This window comes from Falco punctatus (assembly GCF_963210335.1).
Source record: "Falco punctatus genome assembly, chromosome: 1".
NCBI lineage: Eukaryota > Metazoa > Chordata > Aves > Falconiformes > Falconidae > Falco > Falco punctatus.
In genome coordinates, this window is record NC_137580.1 from 104720287 (window position 1) to 104747570 (window position 27284).

Below are 27284 nucleotides of genomic sequence, written 5' to 3' on the forward strand. Positions count from 1 at the left end.
GTTTCTCTTCTTCCTGCTGTTCCATTGCTGACCAGAGAGCTGCTGTAAAAATAACACTAGTGTTTATGCTTGAGCTGGTGTCAGTACAGCTGCTCACAGAGCTGTTGCTGCAGCCATGGTGTGTGCTGGCCTGGAGTTTCCTCCAGGGGAGAGCTATTCCAGTCCAAGGCGAGCTGTGAGATCACTGATGCATTGTTAAAGACAACATGAAGGCTGAAACAAACCAAGTGTATTTATTTCAAAACGTACTGTGCCATGAAAAGTGCAGGTCAAGGCATTACTACTGCCTTTCCAAGTATTTTTGACACAGCAGTTACAAGTATATACATAAAAATATTAGCAGCTCGGGGTGGGGTTTTAGTCTTGAAGTCCCTCCAATAAAAAAGTAGCAGCAGCTGAATCAGCTTACAGGAGAATCGTCCAGGAGTCACACACCTTTACAAAGGTAAGTGGAACAGAGAAGCTATAGTAATGTATAAAATTAATTACTCGTGTTCAAAACTATTTGAAGCGCTTTGCTCCTAACACTGCCCTCACAGTGATTTTACATAAGCAACAAAGCTAAGAAGGTGACAGTTGTAGCTGGAGCCAAAGGGATGGTGAGTGTTTTCTAGGAGGTACAGGTGAGGCTTAAACGCAAGTAATTTTTAAAAAACTTTTGTGAACCACTTATCAGAACAGATACTCCACACAAGACTTGGAAGTTGCTGGTTAAGGTGTGAGAAAGATAAGGTACTAAATTTGACAGCCCCTTGGAAGATTCCCTAATCCAGCAGGTAAGGGAAGGTGTATAATTTGGCTCTTTTTATGGTTACTGGTGGCCAAAAGTAAAACCACTTCCAAGGAAGTTTGTTGAAAAACAGCAGTGCAAACCCCTGGGATCAACAGACTCGTGGTTTCTGCATATGTAATGGAGAAGTGGATCCAAGCAGAGATCCTTTCCAGGAATGTGACATTTCGACTCACCGGACAGCTCATGAGAAGACTGGCTCCTTCCTCCATTCCACTGGTAACAGCAAACTCTGGGTTGTGAAAGCACCTGTGACTGTGCTCTGTTAGAGTGTTTTCTAGAAGCACCCGAAGCTTCTCTTCGGTCATACCCTGAGGAAAAATGGGTTAAAAGATCTTAAGTTGCTGGCTATAGCTTAAAGCTGCCTCTTTGCAGCGGCTGACAAAAGTGGTCACATTTACCAGCTTACCTGCGTGCTGATGTATAACCCACACTGGCAAGAAACCAAGTGATCGCTCACGGTCAGGTTATTCCTAGGAAGAGCATACAATGGGCATCGTCACAACAACCAGTTAGCAAAAAACCTGTTAGATTCAGGAGATCACTGCTCACTTTTTTTACTTTGTGGGAATTGCCACTAACAGCAGCCTTTCTTTGCCCACTGTTTTTGCCTGTTTCTAAGCCCAAACTGCTGTAGGGGAGCACAGAACCTCATGCCAACACCAAGGACTTTCTTACCTCCTGCACACAGGGCAGATGACCTTGTCACTGGCATCCAAGCCATCAAGCATTGCATTGAGACATTCTTCATCAAACTGCAGGCTTTGCTCATATTCTTTTATAACCAACTGTTCTGCAGCAACACAAGAAAACACCCTCAGGCATCTCTTATGAACTTAAAGCAGCACATGTATAGCTGCCAGGCAGAGGGAGACTGGGGCAGCCACTAGTTTCTAACAAGTTTTCTTTCTTTGGATCAGATTTCTACACTTGATAAACTCATTCCTGCTAATCCAGTTTTTCCTACGGCTCGATCTTTAGCCCATGTCCAGCGGGTGAGTCTACCTTCCACCCAACAATTTAGAAACATTCTGAGTTGATTTATATGGGTTCCTATGGCTCCCGAACACCTCAGTCCTGTTCCTCTAGTCTCCTCTTACTAGCTTCTCACAGACCTTAAAATGCCACTTAAACTGTCAGAGGGTCTTGATGCATGAGAGGCCACAGAGAATTTCTGAGGCAGCTCTTCCCCTGTATCACTCGGTATACAAGAACCAAGGAATGCAGCCTCAGCTGGTTTGGATTACTAGGGAGTCAGGAATATGACAAATCAAATAGGAGTCAGAAAAAGTGTAGAGCCATTACCTTGCAAAATCAGCTCTTGCTGAATCTCTTCCAGTACCGCTAGCTCATCGGGGTCCTCTAGCATCTGAAAGGTGCATCGGTCAGTGACTCCCATTCTGGCTACTTTCTCACTTAACTTCCGGCACCTGACTAAGCTGTCACTGTAATGTAAATTCACTCTGTTTATTATTCTGCCTAGTAAAGCTCCATATCTGGAAACCCATGTGCTGTGGAAAGCGATCTGTGCTATAATCACCTGTGCAAAGCCACCACAGATCAGAACACAGCCTGTCCCAGAACTTGCTTTTTTTAAACACTGAAATTTTACTCCCGTTCTCAGGAGTGGAAAGCGAGAGACCAGCTTTAAAAACTCCAGGTGAGGATCCCACCCTCTGCAGCCTATGAAGAAAACGAGGACGCTGCCTACCCGTGGGCCCGAAGGCGAGCCCTCCCACGGCACAGCACCCCGCTCCAGTTGTGGCAGCGGGAAACCCCGACTCCAGGCAGCGAGAGCGCGGTCGCAGCTGCCGGGAGATGCCTTTGCCGTGCCTGCATTAGGCACGGCGCACGCCGATGCCCCCCGTGTGCACTGACCTGCACCAGCAGCTCCCCTCCCCCGAAGGCCGGCAGGCTCTGCCACTCCTGCTCCATCACCTCCTGCACCAGCAGCGCGCCCGGGCCGGGTCCGCCCGCTCCCTCCCCGGCCCGCCGGTACCGGTCCAGCAGCTTCGCCCGGCTGCTCCTCAGCCTCTCCATGCAGCGCTTGGGGGGGAGCAGAGCACAGGGAGCCCGTTAGGGTGACGGGGGGTGACAGCTCCCGGCCGGGAGGCGGCCGCGGCCCTCACAGAGGGGTCGCCTCACCCGGCCGGCGGCACCGAGGCCGAGAGCGGGCAGAGCCCCCCGCTCCGGCACGCCGGGCAGTCCCCGGGTGCGGGCAGAGCCCCCCGCCCCGCCAGCCCCACTCACCCGGCGGTAGGTCTCCTTCCAGGGCGGCACGGCCGGGCCCCCGCGGTACCGCCGGCGCGGCGCCTCCATGGTGGGCCGGCAGCCGCAGCGCCTCTGCCGCGGGGCACGCCGGGAAATGTAGTCCGGCGCGCGGCGGGAGCGCGCCCCCGCCCATGGGGCGGTGCGGCCGGGGGCGCGCGGCGGCGGGCGATGGCGGCCGAGTGGGGCCCGGCGGAGCAGTGGCGCGCGGCCCTGCCGCAGCACGCGGTGCTGAGCCGCCTCCGCGAGCGCGCGGCCGCCCCCGGCGCCCGGCCACCCCTCATCCGCAACCTCCTCTTCGGCCTCGACGGAGACCTCTTCCTCTGGGACGGCGAGCACAGCGCTCTCCACACCATCGGCCTCCGCCGGCTCGGCGGGCCCGACCCCGCGGGGCTCAGCCGTTACCAGGTGGGGCTGAAGGGAGATGGGAGTTGGGGAGCCGCGAGGGGCCGGCTGTGAGGGGCTGAGGGGCCGTTATGGCGGGAGCGGGCCTGAGGGGCCGGCTGTGAGGGGCTGAGGGGGGGCCCGTTACGGCGGGACTGGGCTGAGGGAGGGACGTTATGGCGGGAACGCGGCTGAGGGGGCCGGCTGTGAGGGCTGATGGAGGGGCCCCGTTACGGCGGGAGCGGGGCTGAGGGGGCCGCAGCCCCTGTGTAAGCGGCCGGCTGGAACGGGAGGTGCGCCGCGCTTCTGTGGGCGCTTTGGGTGGCTTGTGCTTAACTAACGTTTGTATTTTCAGACCCTTATCTGCATAAACCCGCCCCTTTTTGAGGTTTATCAGACGCTTTTAAGCCCCACGCAGCATCATGTGGCGCTCATCGGCACGAAGGGGCTCATGGTGCTGGAGCTGCCTAAACGCTGGGGGAAGAATTCAGAGTTTGAAGGTGGGAAATCCACGGTGAACTGTAGGTGGGTGAGACCTCAGGCAGTTAGCCACATCCCTGTGCGGCCTGCCCCCCGGGGGGCCAGGCAGATATGGAAGGGCTCGGTTGCGTTGGGGCTGGAGGGGCGATCACGAAGTTATTTTGGCTCAGGGGCTTGCCGATTGCCAGCTGATGCAAATAAACGACCTAAACCTGTTGCAGTTGCTGAGGAGCAAGGTGTGTTCCTCTGTGTAGTCTCTACCCTTTCTGGGGTCTTTTGGCTGTAGCAGCTAAAAGCATGTGCCCAGAGGGAAATAACAAAAGGCTTCAAATTAAAGCTGCCCCTTCAGCTTTTAAGAATAATACAGCTAATGGCTTTGAAACCTTTCAGCTGGGTTTCTAGCTCTCCTTGCCTCCACTTCCCTTTAGAAGCGACTTCTGTGTTTCTTGTAACGGCGCCTATTTCTGCTCTGTTTTTCAGTACTGTTCCTATTGCGGAAAGGTTCTTCACTAGCTCAACATCTCTGACTTTAAAGCATGCTGCCTGGTATCCCTGTGAGACGTTAGAGCCCCATATTGTGCTCTTGACTTCAGATAACACTATAAGGTAAACCCTGTTTGTAGTTGATTATCTAAGTAATTTTTTGTCATAGCCAGTCTAATTTTTTGCTAGTTTGCGTGCTACCATTCTTACCAGGACTACTAATAAAAAATAGGATGAGAGAAATTTTAGACTGATACCAACTGATGTTTCTGTGCTGGCAGGGACATGTGCAACACTGCCAGCTGAATGAACATTGCCGGTGTTTCTTTCCTGTAGGTTTTACAGTCTGAAGGTGCCTCAGACACCCATCAAAGTGATCGCTCTTTCAGACACTGAGGAGGAGACCCTTACAATCAAAAAAGGGTTTGTGTGGCTTCTTGTATTTTGAAATGTCTTGGCAGAATAAGCTCTATTCTTAGCTGTGTTTTTAATGAATAAGCGATAAATCTGCCTAAAGATCTGATGTGATTTTTTTCGTGGACCTCTTCAGTGTGAGGACTTCTTCCTAGCACAGTAACTGCACTTTTTATTTTCTTTTTTCCCATCCTTCCAAAAGAAAGCAGTAACAAACTGTATAGTCGAGTGTTTGTCAGAGTAGTCGTTAAGGTGGGGATAAGAAGGCCTTTTTGAGTGAGGAATATAGAAAATAGATCATCTTTTTATTTTGCTCTTGGCCTAGTCAGCAAGGAAAAACTTGAGGGTCTACTAGTTGAGTCACAGGCTGATGTACTACACAGCAAATACCAGTACGCCCTCATCTTTTTATCCTGTGAAACTGGGCTGGCTGGTGGTTGTGTTGCAGAAACGAGGTACTGTAAGAAGGATGTTACTTGCATGCTTTTGCTGCTGAAAAGAGGACGCGTCAAAGGACTGATGGAGAGGTGTTTAGCAGTAATTTGTCAGCATGTACTGATGGACCTAAATGCTTGTGTCCTCGCAATCACTGCTGACTTCAGGTCTTGTTCTGACTTGTCCCCAGGAGAGCCTATACAGCATCACTGGGAGAGACCGCAGTGGCGTTTGACTTTGGCCCGCTGGTGCCAGTCCCAAAGAACATACTTGGGCAGCGAGGGAGCGAAGAAGTGTTGGCCTATCCGCTTTACATTTTGTATGAAAATGGAGAGACATTCCTCACCTACATCAGCCTGCTTCAGAGGTGGGATTGCATTCATCATCAGGTTTCGTGGGGTGCTTGTATGTACAATGTTAGGGTCGGAGAGCCATCTCTCAGTTTGGCTGAGACACTGTCTGCAGTGGGTGCCTGGCTGAGTTTTATGATATTGCAGCCCGTTCTGTCTCTTTGTGGCAGTGCTAACAGATTGAAATCCAAGAACAGTGTGTCATCCTTTGTCATCCAGATGTTAAGGGTGCAATTTCCACTTCGGAAAATCCACTGTCCATTATTTCCCATCAGAAATCTGAAATGAGGATGCCAGACTGTTAAAAGATCAGTGGGTCTAGGGCTGTTAAGTGTATTTTGGGGCCTTCAGTCCACAGCACAGACATCTTTAGCTTTGGATGAGGCTGAATGAACCAGTGGCATCTTAGAAAAAGAAGTATTTTAAGATTGTAGAAGGTTCGCAGGCATGTTCTGTAGTGAAAAGTCAAGAATATGAATCAAGAATATAAACATGACATGAGAAGAAATGACTTCAGAAAACTGAGAAGATGCGGGAAAACTTACAAGTTAGAGCTAATATAACTGAATATTAAAATGTGTGGTATTTAGGTTAGAAACAGTACTGTTTGCATGAGAAACGATGCAGCATTCAAGCAGACCTGTCTGTAGGCAATGAAACGGGCTCAGTCCTTCAAAAGTTCTACGCAGAGAAATGCCATGCCACAAAATGCTGCTTGTAAAGTGCTTTAATAAGCAAGAAACCAATTAAGTGATAAAAATAATTAAGTTGAGCTTCCCATGAGTACTTTGTGTTCTTGTATGAAAATGTTTCTTCTTGAATTTTTTCCAATTGGTAGCTTGGTTGCTTTCAAAACATAAAACATTATCACTGAGCTCCGATTTCTTTTCTGAGATCTCCATCAAGTAGGTGTAGTTCAGACTTTTAGTTTGCAGTCTGGGTTGCTGCTGTTTAATGAAAATTAGACAGAACTCCAAACCATTGGGTGGCTTGGGGTTTCTGGGAGTTTTTGTTTGGTTGGTTTTTTTTTAAAGCATCCTGATTTTGTAGTTATTGCGCAGCAAACTCCTGCAGGCAACCATGGGGAACTCTCCTTCCACAACTTGTGTTGTGAACATGTCGTCTTTATTCCAGCATTGGGAATCTTGGCAAGCTGCTCGGCCCTCTGCCCATGCACCCTGCTGCAGAAGATAACTATGGCTACGATGCCTGTGCTGTCCTTTGCCTCCCTTGTGTTCCAAACATCCTGGTGATCGCCACTGAGTCGGGAATGCTTTATCACTGTGTCGTACTGGATGGAGAAGAGGATGATGAGCAGGTACCTTGTCTCGTTTTTTTTCTGTATGCATTTTTGTTTCTTTAGTCAGAGTTTCTGGCTGCAAGATGCCTGGAGGTGAACACCAAGTGCCAAAGCTGCATTCTTCTATAATGAGGTAGCAAGCTTTCCTCCTATTCCAGCCAGTCCCTGTGACCCTCAGATGCTTTTATTTTAAATTCCACTTCTGTGTATCCTGATGGTAGATCACATTTTGATCAAACTTACTAAGAGCTATTTTAAAGAGGATCTTCTAAGAAGAAACCCTGTTTCTGAGATAAATTTTTTTAAGTAAAAAATGAAGGGACTTGAACTACTTTCCCTGACAATTAATACCTTACCTGTATTATATAACTCTTTCTTGATGCTGATGTTGGCATTTTTATTTAAATGGTCTCACATTTAAAGATGAATTCAATGCTCTTTACAGTCAGAAAAGTCATGGGACCCAAGATCTGATCTGATTCCTTCCCTGTATGTGTTTGAATGCGTTGAGCTAGAACTTGCACTAAAACTGGCATCAGGAGATGAAGAAGAGCCTTTGGAGTCTGATTTCTCTTGCCCAATCAAATTGCATCGAGGTAGGGTTGTCCCTCAGGTTGTTGGCTTTTACTTGCTTTATTGCATGCATTTAGGATCAAGCTATTCGCCGATTATTGCTGTCGTCAAGCAGATGGTGGTACTAGAATAAGGATTTGCTTAATGCCTTCAATAAAGTTGTGGAAGGAGCAAGGCTGGGAGGTGCTTTGGTGTTTACTCAAGGGCAGGTCACATATGGTCACATAATACTAAATTCTCTCAGCGGTGGATTATAAAGCAGAAGTTGTAAGCAAGTGTTGTGGGGCTGGCGATCCTGAGGGAAGAGCTGGTATCTGCTTATTAGTCTGTCGGATGTAATTGTGGGGCAGGAGGTTGGGTAGGACAAAGCGTTTGGGTCTTGTCAGAATGCTAGCCTGCTGGCTTTAACTGGTCTTCCCTTTGGAATCTGATGGATTGATACAGATGTGGTGTGATTAGGGATAGTTCAAAACAATTCATCGGGTATTTCAAGCATGATTTAATTTTATACAGAACTCTAGTAACGTGGCTAATACATCTAGCTCAGGTTTCGGATGGGGACGAGTTAGTACTTGCAACGAGATGTTAACGCTGACTGGGCAGTAAGTTGGTACATGTATTCAGCAACACAGGTCTGAGGGTTGAGTTTTTCTCAGTTCAGTGCCTTCTCTGACATTTGCTGTTTAAATTTCAGATCCCAAATGTCCATCTAGATACCACTGCACGCATGAAGCTGGTGTTCATAGCGTGGGGTTGACATGGATCAATAAACTACACAAATTCCTTGGTTCAGGTGAGTGGGGAGCCTGTTGCATGTTGTGGGAGGAGCGTATTACCTGAACACCTACATTTTTGCTATTAACAAGCTGGTGGATGTGGGTAGTACTGAGAATCCCTTACCCTGCAAGGTGGATCTGGTGCATTTCAACAAATCTCTTTGCAGATGAAGAAGACAAAGACAGTTTACAAGAGCTGGGAGCAGAACAGAAGTGCTTTGTTGAACATATTCTTTGTACAAAACCATTGCCATGCAGGTAAAAACCAAACCCTTTCCATTGCTTCCAAATCCATGAGTTGCTGTGGAAAATACTTAGGACTTGCCCTCTTTTGCTGCATTCTTGCCATTAAAAATAACGAAGTCGGCTCAACAGAATTCAGATAATACAAATAAGCGATTTGTGCATCAGGGTTCTTAATGCACAGTTAGCAAGGTGAGCTTAAATTCCTGTCTGAAAATCATCTATCAAAATTACAGAAATTTTTACTGCCTTTTAGGTGACCCTGGGCACCTCTGAGGCTTGCTTTGGCTAAGAGGCTTCAATGCTGACGTGTTTCTTTTATCCTTGTGTTGAGGATCAAACAGTGCCTCAAAAGAACGTCTGATTTTTTGAGTGTAGTCAGGCCTAAGAGGCATCATTTGTTGGGCTACATAATATATCATCTGCTTTATTTTCTCACTTTTGTAAGGCCTAATCATATCTATAGACTGCTGTGTGTTAAATACACTAAGAAAATGCAGAAAAAAATCTTTAGGAGTTAAGTGCTCTAATCTCAAGTGCTCCCTAGGTCAGCACAGGGAGTGCCTCCCCAGTGGCGGTAGTGGCTACCTGGGGAGAGGGCGTGGGGACCGAGAGGGTGGTACAGGCAGTAACCATGTCCCCTCCTGAGGAGGTCTGTGCCTCGCACTAGGAGTGGGTAATGCTTCCCGGGTCACAGCAGTTTGTTGTTTCACGGTGAAGTGGTGCCAGTGCTCCCCGTCTCCGGGTGGGTGAGTCTGCACTGGTGCCTCTGACTGCCAGTCAGATTGTGTGGGATGAGGAAAATTATTTTGCAGGACCCCCTCTTGAGGAGTGGGTCTTGGCTGAGCGAAAGGTGTCTGGCTTAGGCCCATGGCTAGAGCTTTTCCAGAAGAGTGAACTTGACAACTTCAGGACCAAAGAACTTTTTTGACTGTGCAATTCTTGCGTTTTCTTCCCTTCAGGCAACCTGCTCCAATTAGAGGATTTTGGATTGTTTCGGACATCCTGGGGCCCACGATGATCTGCATCACAAACACCTATGAGTGTATTACAAGGCCTCTCTTGTACGTGGGTCTTAATTGGTTTGAAATCTGTGACTGTTGCAGGAGAAGGATCTGAGGAGATCTTTTTTTTTATTACTATTCTTAGTAATTCCTTCACCCCAGACTTTGGCACCTCTTATGACAGAATGAAGTTTGCCTTCTGAACGCTCCCTGGCTGAGCCCTTCAGTGTTATTATAGTGGTTATTTATCTACTGATAAGGTGTTTGTAGTGGATACAATTAACCTAATCACTCCTAATGAGTATTGGGGACAAGAGCTGCATCATTCTTGATGGTGTCATTGGGGTTTTTTCCTCATTTCTGTAATGAGGAACATGAAAATCTGAAGCTTGTTTACAGACAGTAGTACAGCGGTTCTTAATGGGCACCAAGGTTACATTTGCGTGAAAGGGGAGGGAAAAAAGTGGGTTCTTAAAGTGCTTTAAAGTCATGGGATTTTAGCAGGCATTTCCAAAGCAACCTTTACCTTTTTTTGGGGGTGGTGGTGGTGGGAAAGGTGAGAGACTAGCATTTGCACAATTAAGTGAACATATTGAGAGGAGGGCACCATTTTCAGTTTGTTTATTGCTGAGAACAGTTTAAAGTATGACAGGTGCCTTCAGCAGAGCTACTATTAATGTCAGGTTCTCTTGTAGTCCTTTTATTTTTAAACCATTTCTGCAGTGTTCTTACAAGTTTCCTTACAGCTTGTTTAAACCCCATTATTATCTGACATGACATAGGTGGACAGTGACCTAGCAAGCTGCTTTGAAGAGCAGGTCGTTCTGCTGTTCAGGCGCTTGCTTGCCTTGTTAGGGAACTTTCTCCTCCTTAAGTGAAAGGGTATTTATGATTCTCGCTAGTTTCAGCTGTGGCCAAACAGAAAGACATTGGGATGTGAGCTCCACCAGCTTTGTTCAGAGCTGGTTTACCACACAATTGAAATGGTTTCTCTTAAAACACTTCCAACTTACCGCTGTAATATAACCCCACAGCGGATGAGTTCCTCACTTTTAACTACCAACTACCATTTAGACTCTGACATAGTTTAAGCCAGAAAAATTTAATGTGTTCTCCAATTTGATGTTCTTTGGTAGAAGTACAGTCCATCCTGCGTCCCCTCCTCTGCTGTGTACCAGAGACGACAAAGATGTTGCTGTTTCCCCTCTCCGGATCCTGGCTGAGTCACAGCATTCATTCGAGAAGCACATCCGAAGCATCCTGCAGCGCAGTTCTGCCAATCCCTTGCTTCTGAAGTAAGTAAATCCTGAGGGAAGCCTCTCAGGAATAGTGTGTGTTAGCTTGGACATAGCAATAACGGGGGCACAACAGCAGCTGCCCTGTGCCTCCCTGCCCGTACACGGATGGCATCGCATGCAGTAACAATGCAGGCTGGGTGGGGAGGGGGTCACCTTGCCACAGTCCCTGCACAAAGCAGCCCTGACCTCAGCTGATGGGGTTGCTCATCACTTGTTCTCTGGGTTTCTGAGTATCTCAAGATCCCTTGGGATGTGCTCCTGTAAGGAAAATTATTTGTAGTGAAGGGATTTAACTACAGTCCCTCACTTCTGTAACTGAGCCCGCCTAAGCCCTTACCATAAATACTGTGAAGTTGTTTAACCTTTCAAAGGAACATGTTAGAGTGAGATTGCAAAGCCCTCTCTCGTGTTCTGAAGGTCTGCTGATAAAGATGCTGCTCCTCCCCCTGAAGAATGCCTTCAGCTTCTTAGCAGAGCCACGCAGGTGTTCAGAGAGGAATACATACTGAAACAAGATCTGGCAAAAGAGGAAATTCAGCAAAGGTAATGCAGACCCCTCGTACATGGGTGCTGAGCCGTGTCTCTGGGAATCCACAGCACGAAGCCCAGCACCAAACCTCCTCTGCTGGACTAACCCTTGTACATGAGTGAAACGTACTCATGGAAGAGACTAATGCGATACCAGAACTGAAAGCTGAGCTACTAGGGAAAGCAGGGGTGAGCATAGTAAGTCATCTCTATAGTGGCTCATCGGGGAAATAAGAAAAAAACCCTACACACATATATAAAGTACTTGTGTCTTGCTGTTGCTAGTCTGCCTGTACCTGTGGGTGGCAGGAAATCCTTTGACCTCAGCAATAATCCTGACAAAGGAAAAATGCATTAAGTCTCTGCTGCTGCAAATTGTCTTTACTTACAAATAAAGTTAGGACAAAACAGAAGAGTGTGTTCTCACCACTGCCCATTTTTCAGTGTCTTTAGTTCTTCACACTCCCTGGAGTATTAGTCACTTTTATCATATTTTCTATGGCATCAATCCTGATTTAACTGGATTGCTGTTGTGGGTGCTTTGATTTTATGTATTTACTTATTTAAAGAGTGAAGCTGCTGTGGGGACAGAAAAAGAAGCAACTGGAAGATCTGAATTACTGTCGAGAGGAACGGTGAGTATAAACTGTCTGCTTTTATCAAATCAGACATCAGGAATGATGCACCTTTGTGCAAAAAGTGCTTTATACAGGGTCCTGCGTGAAGCAAGCGAATGCATTTCCAGCTGTAATTGAGCATGTAGCTTCGCTCCATCCTCCAGCTTGCTTTCTCAGGCTCCTTGTCCTGTTCCCCCATCCAGACTTGCCACATAAATCTAAAGTACATAAACATTTTTCACTTGCATAAAGGAAAAGCTTGCGGGAAATGGCTGAGCGCTTGGCTGACAAGTACGAGGAAGCTAAAGAGAAGCAAGAAGACATTATGAACAGGTGAGTGCAACCCACACGCTGTTCCGTCACAGATCACTTGCTGTTCAATGGATGTTTGCAGGTGCGGCACAACAGTGGGCAGCAGGTGCTGCGCTGGTTTGTGAGAAGACCTGGCTTCTGCATTCCCTTTGCTGGGGCTCAGTGGTGACCTTGAGGCGCAGGTGCAGTCAGCCTGCTGGGCAGGAAGGCCATGTGGGACGAGCCGAGAGGGGAGAGCAGGGGCTTGAGCCCCTGAGGCTTAGGAAGAGCAACAGAAGCGCAGGGCTGTTGGTGTCTTAGCACAGCTGCTCTGATAGGTAAGTTAATTGGGCAACGTTTCTTGCTTTGTGCATCAAGGATGAAGAAAGTACTTCGGAGTTTCCACTCTCAGCTTCCTGTTCTGTCGGACAGTGAAAAAGATATGAAGAAGGAGCTGCAGACCATCCATGACCAGCTGCAGCACCTGAGCAACGCCATCAGACAGGTGGGTAACGCCTTCCCGGGGGGCAAGGAATCGGCACCACCTCGCTCACGCGGCAGTGCTGACAGAACGCAGCGGTGTGCTTCTGTTCAATCAGCCGCAGCACACTACAATAACTTCTGATCCTCGTTAGCAATACAGACAGAACCTCTGCGACCCGGCCTAAACCCTGAGAAAGCCTGTGCATCTTCCTCAGCCTAGCAGTAACCTTCTCTCCTCTTTGTGGGAGGAAGAGCGCACAAGCAAGCTGATTGTAACCGGAGAGAAGTCGCTGCAGCACGACATGCCCAGCTGTCACTTTGGCAGGCAGCACCAACACTGACCGGGGTTGGCTTTCTGTCTGTCACCTGCAGGTTAAGATGAAAAAGGAATACCAGCAGAAAAAGATGGAGAAGGGCACCAGCCCCCGCAAGCCCAGCATCACCCTCAGTGCCTACCAGAGCAAGTGTATCCAGACTGTCCTGAAGGAAGAGTAAGTTAAAGCCTGGGCTCCTCTGTGGAACGCAGGCCCTGGCGTGTACCTGGGCCACGCTAATCAGCCGGGGGAGTGATTTAAACACTGCTGCCTGCGGGGCTGACCGACCACCTGCTGGTCCCAGTCCGGACAGCAGCGCTGGCGTCTCGCGCTGCCACCAAAGCAGGTTGGGTTAAGGCTGCTTTTTGCCCCAGGCTCCCTTGGCGGGCCCTGTCCAGCCTGTAATTAATAAACCAACCCGCAGTGGTGCGGTACTCCCGGCCTCCGCTTCTACCCCATCAAGTCTTTTCCTTCCTGATCAGTTTTGAGCAAATGTGACTTGCGGCATTTTGACTTGGATTTATTTTTCTTGAAGGGGAGAACACATAAGGGAAATGGTAAAGCAGATCAATGACATCAGGAGCCACGTGAACTTCTAACGTGCCCCCCCGAGAAACCTGCACCAGAAGGCTGGATGAGCTTTAATCTTCCCTGGTATTTCCCCTTGTATATTGAACATTTGTATGTGGAACAATACACCTTTTACTTCTTATTTTGTAAAGAGGGACTGGGAAATAAAATACTTTTGATAAGACTCCTTTACCTGCCGTGTGTTTTGCGGGAAGGAGAGTATGCAGCAGCCGTACTACGTGATGTACATTCTCATGGAATACTCATAGCTAGCTCGGCAGGGTGGGAATTGCTACCCGCAGCACACTCCCTGGGGTGACGGTGGGGGCCGGGGCATGCCTGTGGCCTGCGCAGAAGGCAGAGCAGAAAGACCAGAGAAGCGCACGCACTTCAGCAGCTTTTTTTAATTTGGAACACTTTCTTCATAAAGGACACACCTTCAATACAGTTAACAAATGGTTACACGCGGCTCCTGCGGGCAGCAGGGCTCTACACCCAGGTCGTCGCACAGGACACCACCGGGATGCAGCATTCGCTTCCAAACACTCAGTTGGCCGGTAGCAGAAGGGGGGCTGGAGTCCCATCTGATGTTACAAGGCCAATTAGCGATCTGTAGATGAGCTTTAGCGGACCATCGATAGCCGTCGTCCCCTTCCCCCCGCCCCTCAGGAAAGGTGAGAGGGCCAAGCTCAGTTTTGGAAGCGGTACTGCACTGCTAGGGAAGGGGGCACAGTGCGCAGTGCCGACGGGAAGCTGGAAGGGAAGGAGGGCTGGTAGTACCCGCTGGGTAACAAGGTTACCGGACATGCTGCACGAACACTTGGGTTTGTACAGATTAAGACTACACAGGCAGAGGAACGCACACAGAACTGACCCTTCACGGCTACGCGAGCAGAATCTGGGTTTCTGACCCATTCACCCTGCGCCACAGCCGACCTGCTGGGCTGGATCTGTGTCTGTTCCCAATCCCTTGCTAAGCCAGGTGAACCTCCCACCCGGCTCCAGTCAAGCTCCAGGACACCAGTGACTGGAGGGAAGTGCGTTTGTTCTGACATTTTACGAGCGGTAACACCATAATCCATCCACTGCGTACATACAACCAAGAGCTTTTACCACACTTCAATTAACAGCCTTGTTCTGTTTGCTCTGCTCTCACCCCCTTCTGGTTTGGTTTGTTTCAAAAGGCTCCTTGAAGTGTCTGAAGTTGAATTCAGCAGAAGCTTGTGTTACTGCTCCTGAAGCTGCGCTTTCCTTCCCTGGGAGGGACGGCCCCACCACGACGGCTGCCTGCAGGGAGCCCATCACGGACTGTCAGGTTTCCAATTTAAAAATAAGACAGTATTTAAAAAGGTAACGGTCTGCCATTATTACATGAACAGCAGTAAAGGTGCTCAGGGGCCCGGTGGAGTAAGGTGGTGAAAAGGCAGCCAGCCGCGCAGTAACGGCACCCCCTTCCTCTCCAGAGCACACGGTCCTTCCCTGCTGAACTGCGTCTACCTCCAGCCTCCTGCCAACTGGCCCAACATGCCATCGCTGTCCACGGAGAAAAATACACGAGCATGCACACAGACACGCACACACACATGCAGGACTCCACTCGGCAGCTGTTCCATTGCTGTGTCTGTGAGGGATCACAAACGGTTCACCCGCTCGCCTCTCTTCCCTCTGGTGTGCAGAGAGCCCCCCTGCAGCCCTCACCTGCCACCGCTGTGCCTACAGAAAGCTGCAGCAACAATCTGTTAAAAATGCCACTGGGGAAAAGCCCCCCAGCCCTGTACTGCTTGAAACCACCGCGGTGGCCAGCCCCGGCCGTGGCCGTTCCAAGCAGACGGGGAGCCAGGGCTGCTGTGAAGGGGCGCCAACACACAGAACAGCCAGGGATGCTGCAAGGCCACTAACAGCCGCGTTCCTCGCTCTCTTGCACTAGGACAGTCCAGAAACTCAACCAAAAATTTCTTCTCTGCCTAAGTCTTCAGGTGCAGTTCCTCAAGGATTCAGCTTGCTGAAGAGACATACAGGATTTGTCACGGTTTTGCCATACAACAGTCACCTTCCTTAACCACTGCCACGCAGGCTGAGTCTCAGCAAACAGTTACAAATTAGTTTTCGGGAAGGAAGGGAACGCAGGAAAAAGCTTTTTGCTCTGCAGCTCCTAATAAAAACCTACATATTTTTTTTCTCCAAATTTACTCGACAGAACACGACCCTGACCATTGGGAAACTGAATGCAGAACATCCGCTGTTGGATTTATGCATCAGGATGCAGCTGCTGTCACCTCACCGTTCAGCAAATAGTAAGAAAGGTTAAGACCCCCAAAATCTGGCAACAACCAATTAATAAAGAACCGAACCCACATTGCAATTTCACTTCTAAGTGAAATTAAGTGTCATCTCAAGAAGATACAACTCTGCCACCTATTAGTCTAGTCATTACTAAGGGAGGAAAAATGGCTTTTGGGTGTCAAGATTATGAAAAGTATTAATTACTAGGCTGAATTAAATGCTTTAATTATTGCAATGAGTGACAAGGGATTGAACTTGGATGCTTCTTTTTGGCTGTTTTTAAGGCATTCCTCTTCAAAACCACCGTTCTGACTTTATGTTAGTAGCAGGATATACACTGCTAAAAAGATTTAAGCACTTAAAATACAGTCACGTGCATTACAGTTTGGGGCACTTTCTGCCACTTCTGGTTTTCTTTATCACCTTCAGATCTATAACCAAGTACGTAAAGAAAAAACGATCAGCAATGGAGGAAAGTCTGAACTATAAATTTTGGACAGTCATCTGCCCCTCAGCCTCCCTTCTTTTAATAGAGTTGTAAGCAGGGGCCAGATCAAGAACTCAGTTTGCAGCACCAGTACTATCAACACCTGGCAACCGTACACGGAACCGCTGCTACCCAACCGTGCACACAGAACTCCAATGAAAGGAGAAAAAGGAGGAGGAACAGTCGTGTTACCACCATACATTTATAGAACCAGAAACCCAAACCCAGCAGCTGACTGATCACAAGAATTTCCTGCCTCTGCTGTCATGATATATAGTGTAATTTAAATGTACGGTTATAGAAATATGGGACAGCGTAGGAGTTGACTCTGAGCAATACCATGATACCAAACTTTAAAGTAAGAGATGCACTGTACCTTTCAAACTTGAGCCAGCAGAATAACGCAGCTCCTTTGCATTTGTGCTCTGCGATCGAGAGCGCGATCACCATTTTGCATATTATTAAGCTGCCCCAGAGAGGTGGGTCCAGCTCAGTGCTTCACTCAGCATCTCACTCAGATACTTCCCAGTGAAAACTAGAAACTTTACACTTGGTGTCATCCACCACAGCAAAGCAGACCTGCATAAACTCCATGCACAGGATTTCTACTAGTTTGAGTTTTTTGTTTGCTTTAGTTTTGGTTGGGGTTTTTTTGGGTTTTTCTGGTGGTTTTTTTTTTTTTTTCTTTTTACATAGAGATAGGATTACAGGTACTGCTCAGCTTTAGAGATGAGAAAGAACCAATTGTAGTTCCATATTCTAAATTACATTTCCGAAAAGAGATTATACAAAACAGTGCATTTCTTGTGCTTTTCTTGAAGTATCAGAATCCAACAGAAAAATTTCAAGGAGCTAAATTCTCAGTACATTTTTCATTTTTTTGGATTAGCATTTACATGATCAGGAGACATACGGCTCACTCATGTCCACCACATTTCAGCAGCGTTCAGATTCTTCAACACAAAGTCAATGGTTAAAAAAAAAAAAAAAAAAAAAAAAAGCACTGAGTTATGAAATAAGGTCAATATCCAGTGTCCTGCTAATAAAGTCATATTTTAATATAAAATATTCATACAGCATACTCTACACCTCATTCTCTCTGCTAGCTGAATACTGTTACTGACTATTCAAACAGAAAAACTTCAACCACTTTGCTCTTCAATGTTTTGGAGGGACGATACAGTTTCCAGCAGCTACTTTGATCACAGTAGTGGGGGGAAAGGAAAGAGGGAGAGACGGGGGTAAATGTTCCAAAACTCTATATTAGGTTACGAAGTCGGCTGAAAGAGGGGAAGTTTTTCAGAATGTAAGGACTGATCCCACTCAGTGGAACACGAAACACTGCACTCATTAGTGTTTCCATTAGAAAGTTCTCCTTCCTACACTGCAAGTCACCCTTGTGCTCTCTTCCTGCCCAGTATGAAACCTTTTTCCCTCTAGAAATAAAACTTAGTCATTGCTCCCCTCTGTTGTCTTCTGCTCTTTCGGTTAGAGTTAAATAATAATTAATGTTGCTATAAAGATGAGTTAAAAACCCCAAATGCAGCCTTGGAGCCCGCTCATCAGGGTGTCATGTTTCAGGAAGCTGATTAATGTCCGTCAGTTTTGTGTCATTCAGGATTGCACGGATTCTCTCCAGGGAATCTGCCTGCCGGATCCGCTCCAGCTGCACCTGCAGAAAACCAACAGATGCGATTGAGCAAAACGTGCTGGTGCGAGACCTCAGACCTGTAACCAGAACTGAGCCAAAGGCCACGTTAGCAACCCCTAGGACCTGTGCAAGCAGAGGAGAAACCCAATTATCAGCTGGAAAACTCAGAATCAAGAATGGGAGGAAGGAAGACGTAAGGCAGGTGTGTTTTTACAATAAAAAGCCACTTTCTGGGGGGCTCAAGCAAGCCTTCATCATCACTCCACGTTCTGCCTAATAACCGGGCACTGACACCACACTGGCCAGGCAGACTGGAGGAGATGTGCAAAGCAATGAAAACTTTCACCAAAAAAAATGTAAAGGAAGTACAGATCTGCCTAACGTACACCTTCAAGCCTCTCAAGATCAAAGCTAAAGCGCTCTTTGAGGAAACGTCCCATTTTCAAGCTCGCTTGCTTTTCTGATAATCTATCAAGCTATTTCTTCTTGTGGGCTGAAAAAGCGCCCAGCAGAACTGTGCTGAAATGGATGCAAAGAGATCACCATTTAAAAAAAAAATATATTTGTTTTAAACATTCCAACTTTCACATTCTTTGTATTAGGAACCAGGTTTTCAGCTGTAAATTCCCAACTAGTTGTTAATTTGATTTTTAGCCCTTCCCCTCCACTGCTGATACCTAGTTTGACCAGTGGACACCCCACATGGGTGATACTCACCCAAGCTCTCACCGATAAGGTCAGGGAAGGAAACAACCCTGCCTGGCTATCAAGAAAGCAAACCCCTCATTCGACGGTAAACTCTCGTGTGACACAGCAGATCTTGTACACAAAGACAACACAAACCATTGTTTAAACTGAAAGCACTAACTGCTGAGGAACTTCTGTGTAATAGCTGCTTGGGGGCAGAAAGAACGCACAAAATGCAGAGCTACCACACGCCTGCTGAGCTCGTTACTGAAGGCCTGCTAAACTACCTGCACGTTTTGGGAGAGTGCACCACACATCTTCAGAGTGGCGTGTGTGGTTTTGCTCTAAGAACTGCATAAATCAGGGCATGTGAAAGGGTGATGGGGAAAAAAAAAAAAAAAAAAAAAAAAAGCAAGCAACTTCACTAGCCAGGACGATTCAATAGTGTCCTTTGTCCTACCTGCTCCTCCAGAAAGAGCCAGAACAACGGATGACAGCTCCCTATGGTCTATCCAGCTAAACTCTGTCTAGTAAACTATCTCCTATACTCCTCTTTTAGTTTTCCAAATAAACCTGCACACTTGACTCCAAAAAAACTGTATTTTTCATTCTGCTGAATTTCACTGACCAGACTGGCCAAGAAGTCAAAGTGCTGAAAATTCAGCACCTCCTCTCTGAGCACGATTTCTAATACGCTGGAGCGTGAGGGGAGGTGCAAATTCTAAACAGCACGCACTCAAGGGGAGACCAGCCCAGTCTGGCTTCCTGAGCAGACACGTTAGTCACCCCGCAAACACAAAACCTGCAGGTCCCTTCGTGCTCTCTGCAGTTAACAGAAAGAGAGATCCGCCTGACAAACTGGAACTGGCCTTGGTGAACGGCCCTACCAAAACTCCCTCCTCCAGCCACCTTTTGATATCTCAACGTCAACCACAAGTTCCACTTTTTGGAGAAAATACAAGTCTCACAACAGTAACAACAGCAAGTATAAGACTTAGATAGCATAAACAGAAAGCAGTAAATATAACACAGAGAACCATTTAATATATTCTCATTAAACAGTACAAGTTCCTTACTTCATCCTCAAGATATTTGCACCGTAATGATTTGCTATGAAAAGTAACATAGTAGAAAACATCAGGAGATGGACACTGAAATACTATGGTCTAAAGGTACCGTTCGTTATGGCTCTCTGTGGTTCCTTTTAGTACAATAATTGTGTATTTTTGCTGCTGAGAATTGGTTGGAATCAAACAATCAGAATAAAATCCTCAATAGGTTTTAATACTGGTATTATACTAGGAATACTTGACCATTTTATTATACTAATAACTAAAAACAGTTCATAAACACCAACTTAAGAAAATTTACAACTTTACATAGCTCTGGAGAAGTAAAGAAACAAAAGTTGCACCTTACAAATGGATTGTACTTCTCTTACCTGAAGTGTCTGAGAAAGCTTTACAAAATCTCTCTGCACTTGCTCACTGACATCTAATTCAGTCTGCAATCGCTGAGCTTTATTCTTCTCTTCAAATACCATCTGTTCAAGGTTTGCCTGAAGAGAAAAAGATTTTTTATGCTATGCTTAAACTGAATAAAAAAGGAGAAACTTGTATAAACCGATTATAGCGTGATACTAGAAAAAATAAGCATGGCTATTCTCAGAGTCCTGGCAAGAAATTAAACCACTCACTCTTCCTACCCCTTAATTTTCCTAACTGCAGAATCAGGGGCTACTACCTATCAGACACATCCCCATTAGATTGTTTAAAGCATGAAGAAGTCTTTTACCAGCACTAGATTCAAGGATCTCAAACCAAAAAAAGCAGATTTCAGAGTTTTAATGAAACACGACCGTAGCTGAAAGGCAGTAATCTGCTGGCAGAAATACAACTATCTTGCTGTCTTGAGTTTTAGTCAAAGAAGTCCGGGGGGTGGGACACAATGTGAGAGAGAGAGAGAGAGAGATCACAATTCATTCCTCTGACTACCAAAGTAGGGCTCCTTCCTACAGCAACAGCAAAGTGGCAGTTATTCAAACGTATCAAAGCATTCAAACCCAAGGTTTGGTTAGCCAGGAAGGAAGATTTCTATAAGCAGAAACGTTCCTCAAGCCTAACTTCAGAGGGCAATCCAACAGAGATACTCAATTAGCAGCAATTCAGATCCACTGCTTTACAAATGCAAGTGCAAAGTGATTGGGATGAGGATTTAAAATTGCATCCAGTGGACACTATTTCACTGCCAGAATCTTATCAAAATTCAAAGGCTTCCTTTTTCACTCTAATGTAGCAACACATTCTCTGACCCCATCATAGAAGATGCGTATATACATCATACCCAGACATCACAGCTACCTTTGCTGCAGTCTCCTTCTTCAGCTGTTCTTCTAGAGTGTTTTTTGCTTCCTGCAGAGTCTCCAGCTGCTGCAGGTTTTCCTGCGAAGAACTTTCCAACTATATTAAAATAATAAAAGTAGTATTAACTAAATCTCCTAAACATTTCAATTTCTCACAGTTCCTCCATACAGGAAATATAGCCTACGTGTCTTTCCTGGGACTCAGAAATACACCTAAACAACCTCTCCGAGGGACACAGAAAACACCTAAATAACATCTCTGCATTTATTTCTTTTTAGAGCTGGAGAGAAATGGCCAAACCTGACATTTACGTTGTTATCATTAGGTAGCCTAATATTAGTTAGAAATTACTTAACCCAGTATTTAGGTTACATATTAACAAACAGACAAAATACCTTTTAAAGAAAAGAACTAGGGACGTGTCCCAGTCCTACAGTGGCATCAATTCTGTCCCTTGGAGCTCCAGGCATGACCTTACATGTGCTTCCTTTGAAACGGTCACAGAAACTACACAGGTGCCACTACAACACAGGCACACCTACACTCTTAGTGATACCAAGAGTTGCAACAGTCTGAGAGTGTCCAGCGCAGTGCCAGAGCCTTCAGTAAGAAAATCTGTGCAAACGCACAGACTAGTGTTCCTTCTTAAGGAAAGGTTCTCCACACCGACAAGCCAGCCCTCCAGCACCCCAGAAACACGCTGAGATGAAGGAACAACAATGTTACGTGCTTCACAATTCTCTCCTTAGTTCAGCTCTTTCCCTCCCAATACTGGGCATAGTAAACACTGTACAAAAATATATCTAAAGTGTTACTGAAACCTCAAAGGCAGATGGGGGAAAAAAAAAGTTCATTTTCTCTGATAGCAAGAGGTTGATGTCAAAGACAGCAACACAGTGTCGCTGACAGAACCAGCAGAAAAAAAGAATCCGAATAGGATTGTTTAAAAAACCTGCAAAACAAAACAAAACCACAAACCCCAAAATCCCACAGTGAAAGGGCTCCTTACCTGTTCTTTTTCCACTTTTATTCTTTCCAGTTCAGCTTTTAAACTGGAAATGGAAGCTGAAAAACAAGAATAATAAAGCTTAAATGCAAGAAAAACACAGGGACCTGGACATACCCTGTTTACCTCTGTTAATATTTAAAGCAGAATTAAGCACACGCTACATCAAAGGTACCTCAAAGGTAAACAAGTAATTCTGCTTTTGTTTTCAGCTGCACAGCTTTGGTGTATCTGCTATCAAAACCAGACAGTATTTAAAATTCAGGTAAGTCTACTTATGATGAAATCAAGTCTTCACTTACCTTACTGATTCCTAATATTCCTATTTTGACACTGGTTTACCCTTGCTCACCTATTTCCTCTTTGCAATTCTCTATTTCCAGCTGTAGAGTTTCTTCTATATTTTCTTTCAAATATTGCTCAGCTTGAATCTGCTCTTTTAAGAATAAAATCTCGGCCTTAAGCTTCTCTTCAAGGTGATCTGCTGCTGTCCGCACACTAATGATGTCTTCACGATATTTTAAAATCAGCTCACGGAGCTCCTGAATCAATGATTAGCAAAGATTTGTATTATGATCTCCAGATACACACAGTGCTCTATTTATCAGCATACAAGCCAAAGACAAAAGTTATGCTACCAGAGTCTGTCCCACTCTACCAGATCCTGCATCCAGCAAAATATCAAAACAAAACTGCAGTTTGCTTGGCCAAAGTACATGAAGAATGTGTCAAGATTCATGTCTCCACAGGCCTATGACACCACCCCCCACAATCTTTTAATCTTGATGTGCTCAAGTGTAAGCGAGCGGCCGTGAAAAGGATGACAAGGCTTATCATTATTCTAGGCTCAGGCTTATTACTGGTCTTAACACCTGGACAGAAACTCAAGTGACTGACTTAGCTTGATTTATTGAATCAGTATCTACATCAGAGCCATGGTGACTGAACACTTGTGTGCCCAGTTGCAAAATACAACTTAAGCTGGCTGAACTGGGATAAATTCACACGCTACTGACAACAGAGCAGCTGTCAGGCCATAGTTAACTCATTTTGTTATTGTCCTTCCACACCTTGAAGCATGCTCAAGGCACAGTGGGATCAGACCGCTGATTTTGTACATCACAGACTCACAGACTCAAAATCCAGAGATTATTGTTCGCTGTGCTATTTGAGCCAGCTTTCTGATAAAGGAGGTTCTTCCACTGTGATCTAGTCACAGGCATTGTTTGTGTTAATGGTTTAAAAACATTTTACCTCTGCTGCTTCTGGTAGAATGAAATCTTCGGCTTGCTGTAAAGACACATGCAAGCTATGTTTTCCTTGAAGACTTTCGTTATCTTTTTGCAGTCTCACCAACTCTTCTGAAACCTGCTCCCTTGACTGCGTCAGGACAGCCTCCAGTGCAAAGAAAAGCATAAATTCACATTTAGGGTCATACTTGAACCTCTTCATGCCCCAGTTCTATCATTACTAGTACCATTACTATCATTCAAATTGATATTCTTCGTAAGGAAGGGAAACAAAATGATTGTGTGGATCAACATGAGCCCTCTTGCCTGGCCTATGCACCAGAAATAAAGGCAAGATCGTGGTAACTGCACAGGCAGCTAGGAGGAAGCAAGTGATAAGTACACCATCGTTTAAGTCTCCCAGTTTTCTTCCATATTTATCCATTAGCTAGCTGTACTCATGCAGGGGAGGCGGGTGGGGGGGGAATCACATGTTTTGGGAACTGGCAACGATGTTTATTAAAACCACCTCCTAACAACTCAGCTGCAATATCAGATTATTCAAAAACCTTCAACATTCATTCTGAAACTTTCTATGGTAGGTGTCTGCCTCCCACTGTCTCTTTGAGGAAAAGATCAAAACCAGCTGACCTCTTGTAAAGAAAAAGGATTAAGAAAACATAGTTTTGCTTGCATTACAAAAGAAAAAAATCCAGTCAAATTTTCTGAGAGGAACAATTGCTTTGGAGTGGGGAAACAGGGACTTGAACTCTGACAGAAGCTGCCCTTTGTATTATAGGCAAAGGGCATATTCGGATCAATATATTTTCTGAATCTCCTGCATCTCCATTAGGCACACTCTCATGCAGAACAAAAAAAACATTTCTGCAAGTGGCGCCCTGATGTCCTACAGACAATCCCAGGCCCCAGGAATGCAATACTGGGCTTCCCAAGAATGAACGCTCTTAGTCCCCGCAATGCTGCGCGAGAGAAGAAACATAATTCTAATATAGAAGGGAATGAATAGCTCTAAGGAAGTTCGATTTTGCTTTACCCTAGAAAAAGAGCTCCTATTCCTATTTTCTGGCTTAATTCCTGCAAGATGCTCATAATAGTTTTTTTTTTTTAAAAAAAAAAAGTTCCCATACATCTCTCTTCCTGGGTGTTAGGGCTGATAATTTAAGTCTGACCTGTAAAAATGTTGAGCATTCATCTCTCAAACTCCAGAAAATATTTACTAGGGATGGTACTTTCGATGAATCCTAAAAAACTGTCTAGAGAAAATCTATTCTATCTCCAGATCTGAGGTGAAATAAGATACTAAATGGGCATGGCATGTACATAATGAGTAAAGGGGAAAGGAAGCTGACGAGTCATCTCCATGCTAATCAGCATGCATATACACAGAAAGTACAACAGACCAATGCCACAAACGGCACTTGCTATCAGGGCTCATTCAATCACTGTCTTTACGTGTCAACACGCACAGTTGTCGGCTGGGTAGCAAGACAAAGCCTTTGACAAACACACTGCGCTCCAAAGGTCAGACAAATAGTGCTGTTCGAGTGATCTCTGGGCTTAAGCTGTCTTACCATTTGCTCCTGGACACTTCTCTTTGCTTGCAAAAACGCCTGCTGCAGTTCGCCGAGGAAGTTCTCCGACTTTTGACATTTAGCCATAAGCAAAGAGATCTGAAAAAAAAAAAAAAAAAAAAAAAAGGAGAAGCCGCACAGACAAAGATATAAAGCATGAAACAGAGTTGGAAGAAGAAATAACTACTGAAGTTCTCTTGCCTCTTATCAATACTAAAATACACTTTGAAACGTCAAGCTAATCCACTGAAGTTTAGTTAGTTCCTCGCTCAGTAAAGCGGTTGTGCAGCTCAAGTCAGTAAGAAGAGATGCTGTGCTTGTATGCCAATAATATATTCTATTTACCAAACTCTAAACAACAAAGAAACAGTTAATTCTAATCAAACTTAAATGTAAGCCAGTTCAAAGACACTGAAAAGCTACTACCTAAGTTTTCAGCATTTGCTATAAGGTAATTTTTTGTATCATACTCTGAATGCACAGATCTTCAAAAACTTGACAGTTAAGTTATTCTACAACACATGCTTGACAGTAAGAAGAAGCGTTACTTCATTAAGAGCACCCCGGTACAGCCAAAAGAACAAATGTATAAACATATTCCTGTTAAGACAGACTTTACCTAATAACTACTGTTTCCTTAGTAAGAAGAAAATACTGGGTGGGATGGGAGACAGAAAATTTTACTTTGCTTGAGCTGGAAGTTCAAAGCCTTGTACACAGCATTTACCTAATACTGTAATCTTTGATGGGCCAAAGATGATCAATTTTATTTTATTTTATTTTAAAGCTATGACTACTACACATCTTGTTCGGCTCTGTTGTTCCAGGAGAGTTATGCAGCCCTCAGTCTGAGAAATCTGTAAAATAACAGCCTGCTGAAAAGAAGTCTACCGCATATTTTGGACCAGCTACTGTTACCGCCTGCTCAGCTACTTGTTAACTGTATGTCTCCACCACAGGTCCATTAATTGGCTGTCAAGTGTGGATGAGAGCAAGTGGTATGAGTACTACCACTCTTCTACCAGCAAGGACACAGGACTTCTTTTGCATGTTCGGGTGATTTTATACACAGGTCACCTCAAAACTCCAACACTACTCAAGTTCCAATTATCACCTCTGTAACGGATTTCAAAATTAGAGGTGAAACTTTAGGGTCAAAATTGGATCGGATGATATTAGAGACATGTCAGACTTATCAGGAAACTGCAGCAGACTCAGGCAGAGCATAACTAACTAGAAATTCTCATTTTTGTTGCCTCTGGAGCAGGTAGTCCATCCACATCTAACAGAAGACAAGATCTAGTTACATATCTTTGAATAACATTCATAATTCCTACCATCTTGATTTCAAAATGCTTGTACCTGATTAGAAGAGTCTTCAGCACTTTGTTTCATGTAATCTTCCAATTCCTGTTTATCTTTCATTGTCTTTTCCAGCTGATCATTAGCCTGCCTCAGCATCACCTGCAGCTTTTTCACCTGTGTCGTTACAACAAAATAAATTTTCCATTCTTTTGAGGAGCATTTATTTCCTGATCATAAACATAACCTACCCCATCGCACCCCCAAACCACAAAACAAAATCCCTCAAAAACCCTACACAACCCAGAAGCTCCTTCGTTGTTCTTCTGAAACACCCTGCATCACAGATTACACCTATACAGAAACACGGGACATCAAACCGCACTGGACCATCACCATGTAACAACTTCAATCACTTCTTTCAAAGCAGAATGTGACTCATGCCCTCTGTACCCATCTGAAAATTGTTCTTCAGTATATGGCAGGAAAAATACATCCTCCACTACTTTACAGTCATTTTCCGCTGCGACGATGAGGTCCTCTAGTTTTCCTTTGCTGTTAACAATTCTTGCAGTATCAAAGATAATAGAATTTAATGCATGACAAGCATTTTAGAATATAAATTATGAAAGATACTGACTTCAGCATGAGCACAATGCTTTTTATAGAAGAGTGCCTTTACTGCTTGATCTTATAGCACTGGATAAAGTGACTCTAAGGTGAATCCTTAAGAAATACATACATGTCGTGCTCATGACCACACACCAAAACGAAATCAGGTTATGTCGATAAAATGTCAGAAGTTATTCAGATTTTAAAGCATGTTGACATTGTTCAATTAAAGCCAATGAATAAAACAGCATTGTTGCATCCTTAGTAGTTCAAATAGCCACAAAAATCTTGCTAAAGCTAGAAGAGAAATCCCACCTGGTCTCTCGTTTCAGCCTCCTGAATCTGGATACCTTGCAACTGCTTCTCATAATTCGAGCACATATCACAGCGTCTACCCAGCTTGTTCCCTGCATTCTGCACCTGCAGAACACAGAGTTATCACCTGCCAGAAAGGCCATAAAATTCTTCAAG

General features: G+C 45.3%; 3 protein-coding genes across 6 annotated transcripts in view; 1 reads left to right on the forward strand and 2 right to left on the reverse strand.

The window, feature by feature from the left end:
* Positions 1-207: 207 nt before the first annotated feature.
* Positions 208-3133, reverse strand: RPAIN (RPA interacting protein). Its single transcript, XM_080365536.1, has 7 exons — positions 3041-3133; positions 2669-2836; positions 2096-2159; positions 1469-1583; positions 1200-1263; positions 967-1101; positions 208-435 (listed from the first exon to the last, which is right to left on the reverse strand). Exons 1-7 carry the CDS (start codon positions 3107-3109, stop codon positions 406-408), a joined length of 645 nt encoding a protein of 214 aa, XP_080221662.1. The 5' UTR covers positions 3110-3133; the 3' UTR covers positions 208-405.
* Positions 3134-3135: 2 nt separating this feature from the next.
* Positions 3136-13785, forward strand: NUP88 (nucleoporin 88). Its single transcript, XM_080365377.1, has 17 exons — positions 3136-3466; positions 3798-3967; positions 4403-4528; positions 4742-4828; positions 5445-5621; positions 6739-6922; positions 7350-7500; positions 8172-8270; positions 8421-8511; positions 9459-9560; positions 10637-10795; positions 11216-11341; positions 11896-11961; positions 12196-12276; positions 12613-12739; positions 13090-13208; positions 13567-13785. Exons 1-17 carry the CDS (start codon positions 3230-3232, stop codon positions 13628-13630), a joined length of 2166 nt encoding a protein of 721 aa, XP_080221503.1. The 5' UTR covers positions 3136-3229; the 3' UTR covers positions 13631-13785.
* A 3620-nt stretch (positions 13786-17405) lies between these two features.
* The window catches only part of RABEP1 (rabaptin, RAB GTPase binding effector protein 1), a 49371-nt gene continuing 39492 nt past the window's right edge, over positions 17406-27284 (reverse strand). For all 4 annotated transcript variants that reach the window (XM_080365326.1, XM_080365329.1, XM_080365328.1 and 1 more), the window contains exons 10-18: positions 27129-27233; positions 26262-26378; positions 24900-24998; positions 23333-23473; positions 22431-22620; positions 22082-22137; positions 21070-21168; positions 20151-20267; positions 17406-18043 (exon numbers count right to left, since the gene is read on the reverse strand). In XM_080365326.1, coding sequence (XP_080221452.1) covers positions 17942-18043; positions 20151-20267; positions 21070-21168; positions 22082-22137; positions 22431-22620; positions 23333-23473; positions 24900-24998; positions 26262-26378; positions 27129-27233 — 1026 coding nt within the window. In that variant the 3' untranslated portion in view covers positions 17406-17941. The remainder of the gene's footprint in view (positions 18044-20150; positions 20268-21069; positions 21169-22081; positions 22138-22430; positions 22621-23332; positions 23474-24899; positions 24999-26261; positions 26379-27128; positions 27234-27284) is intronic.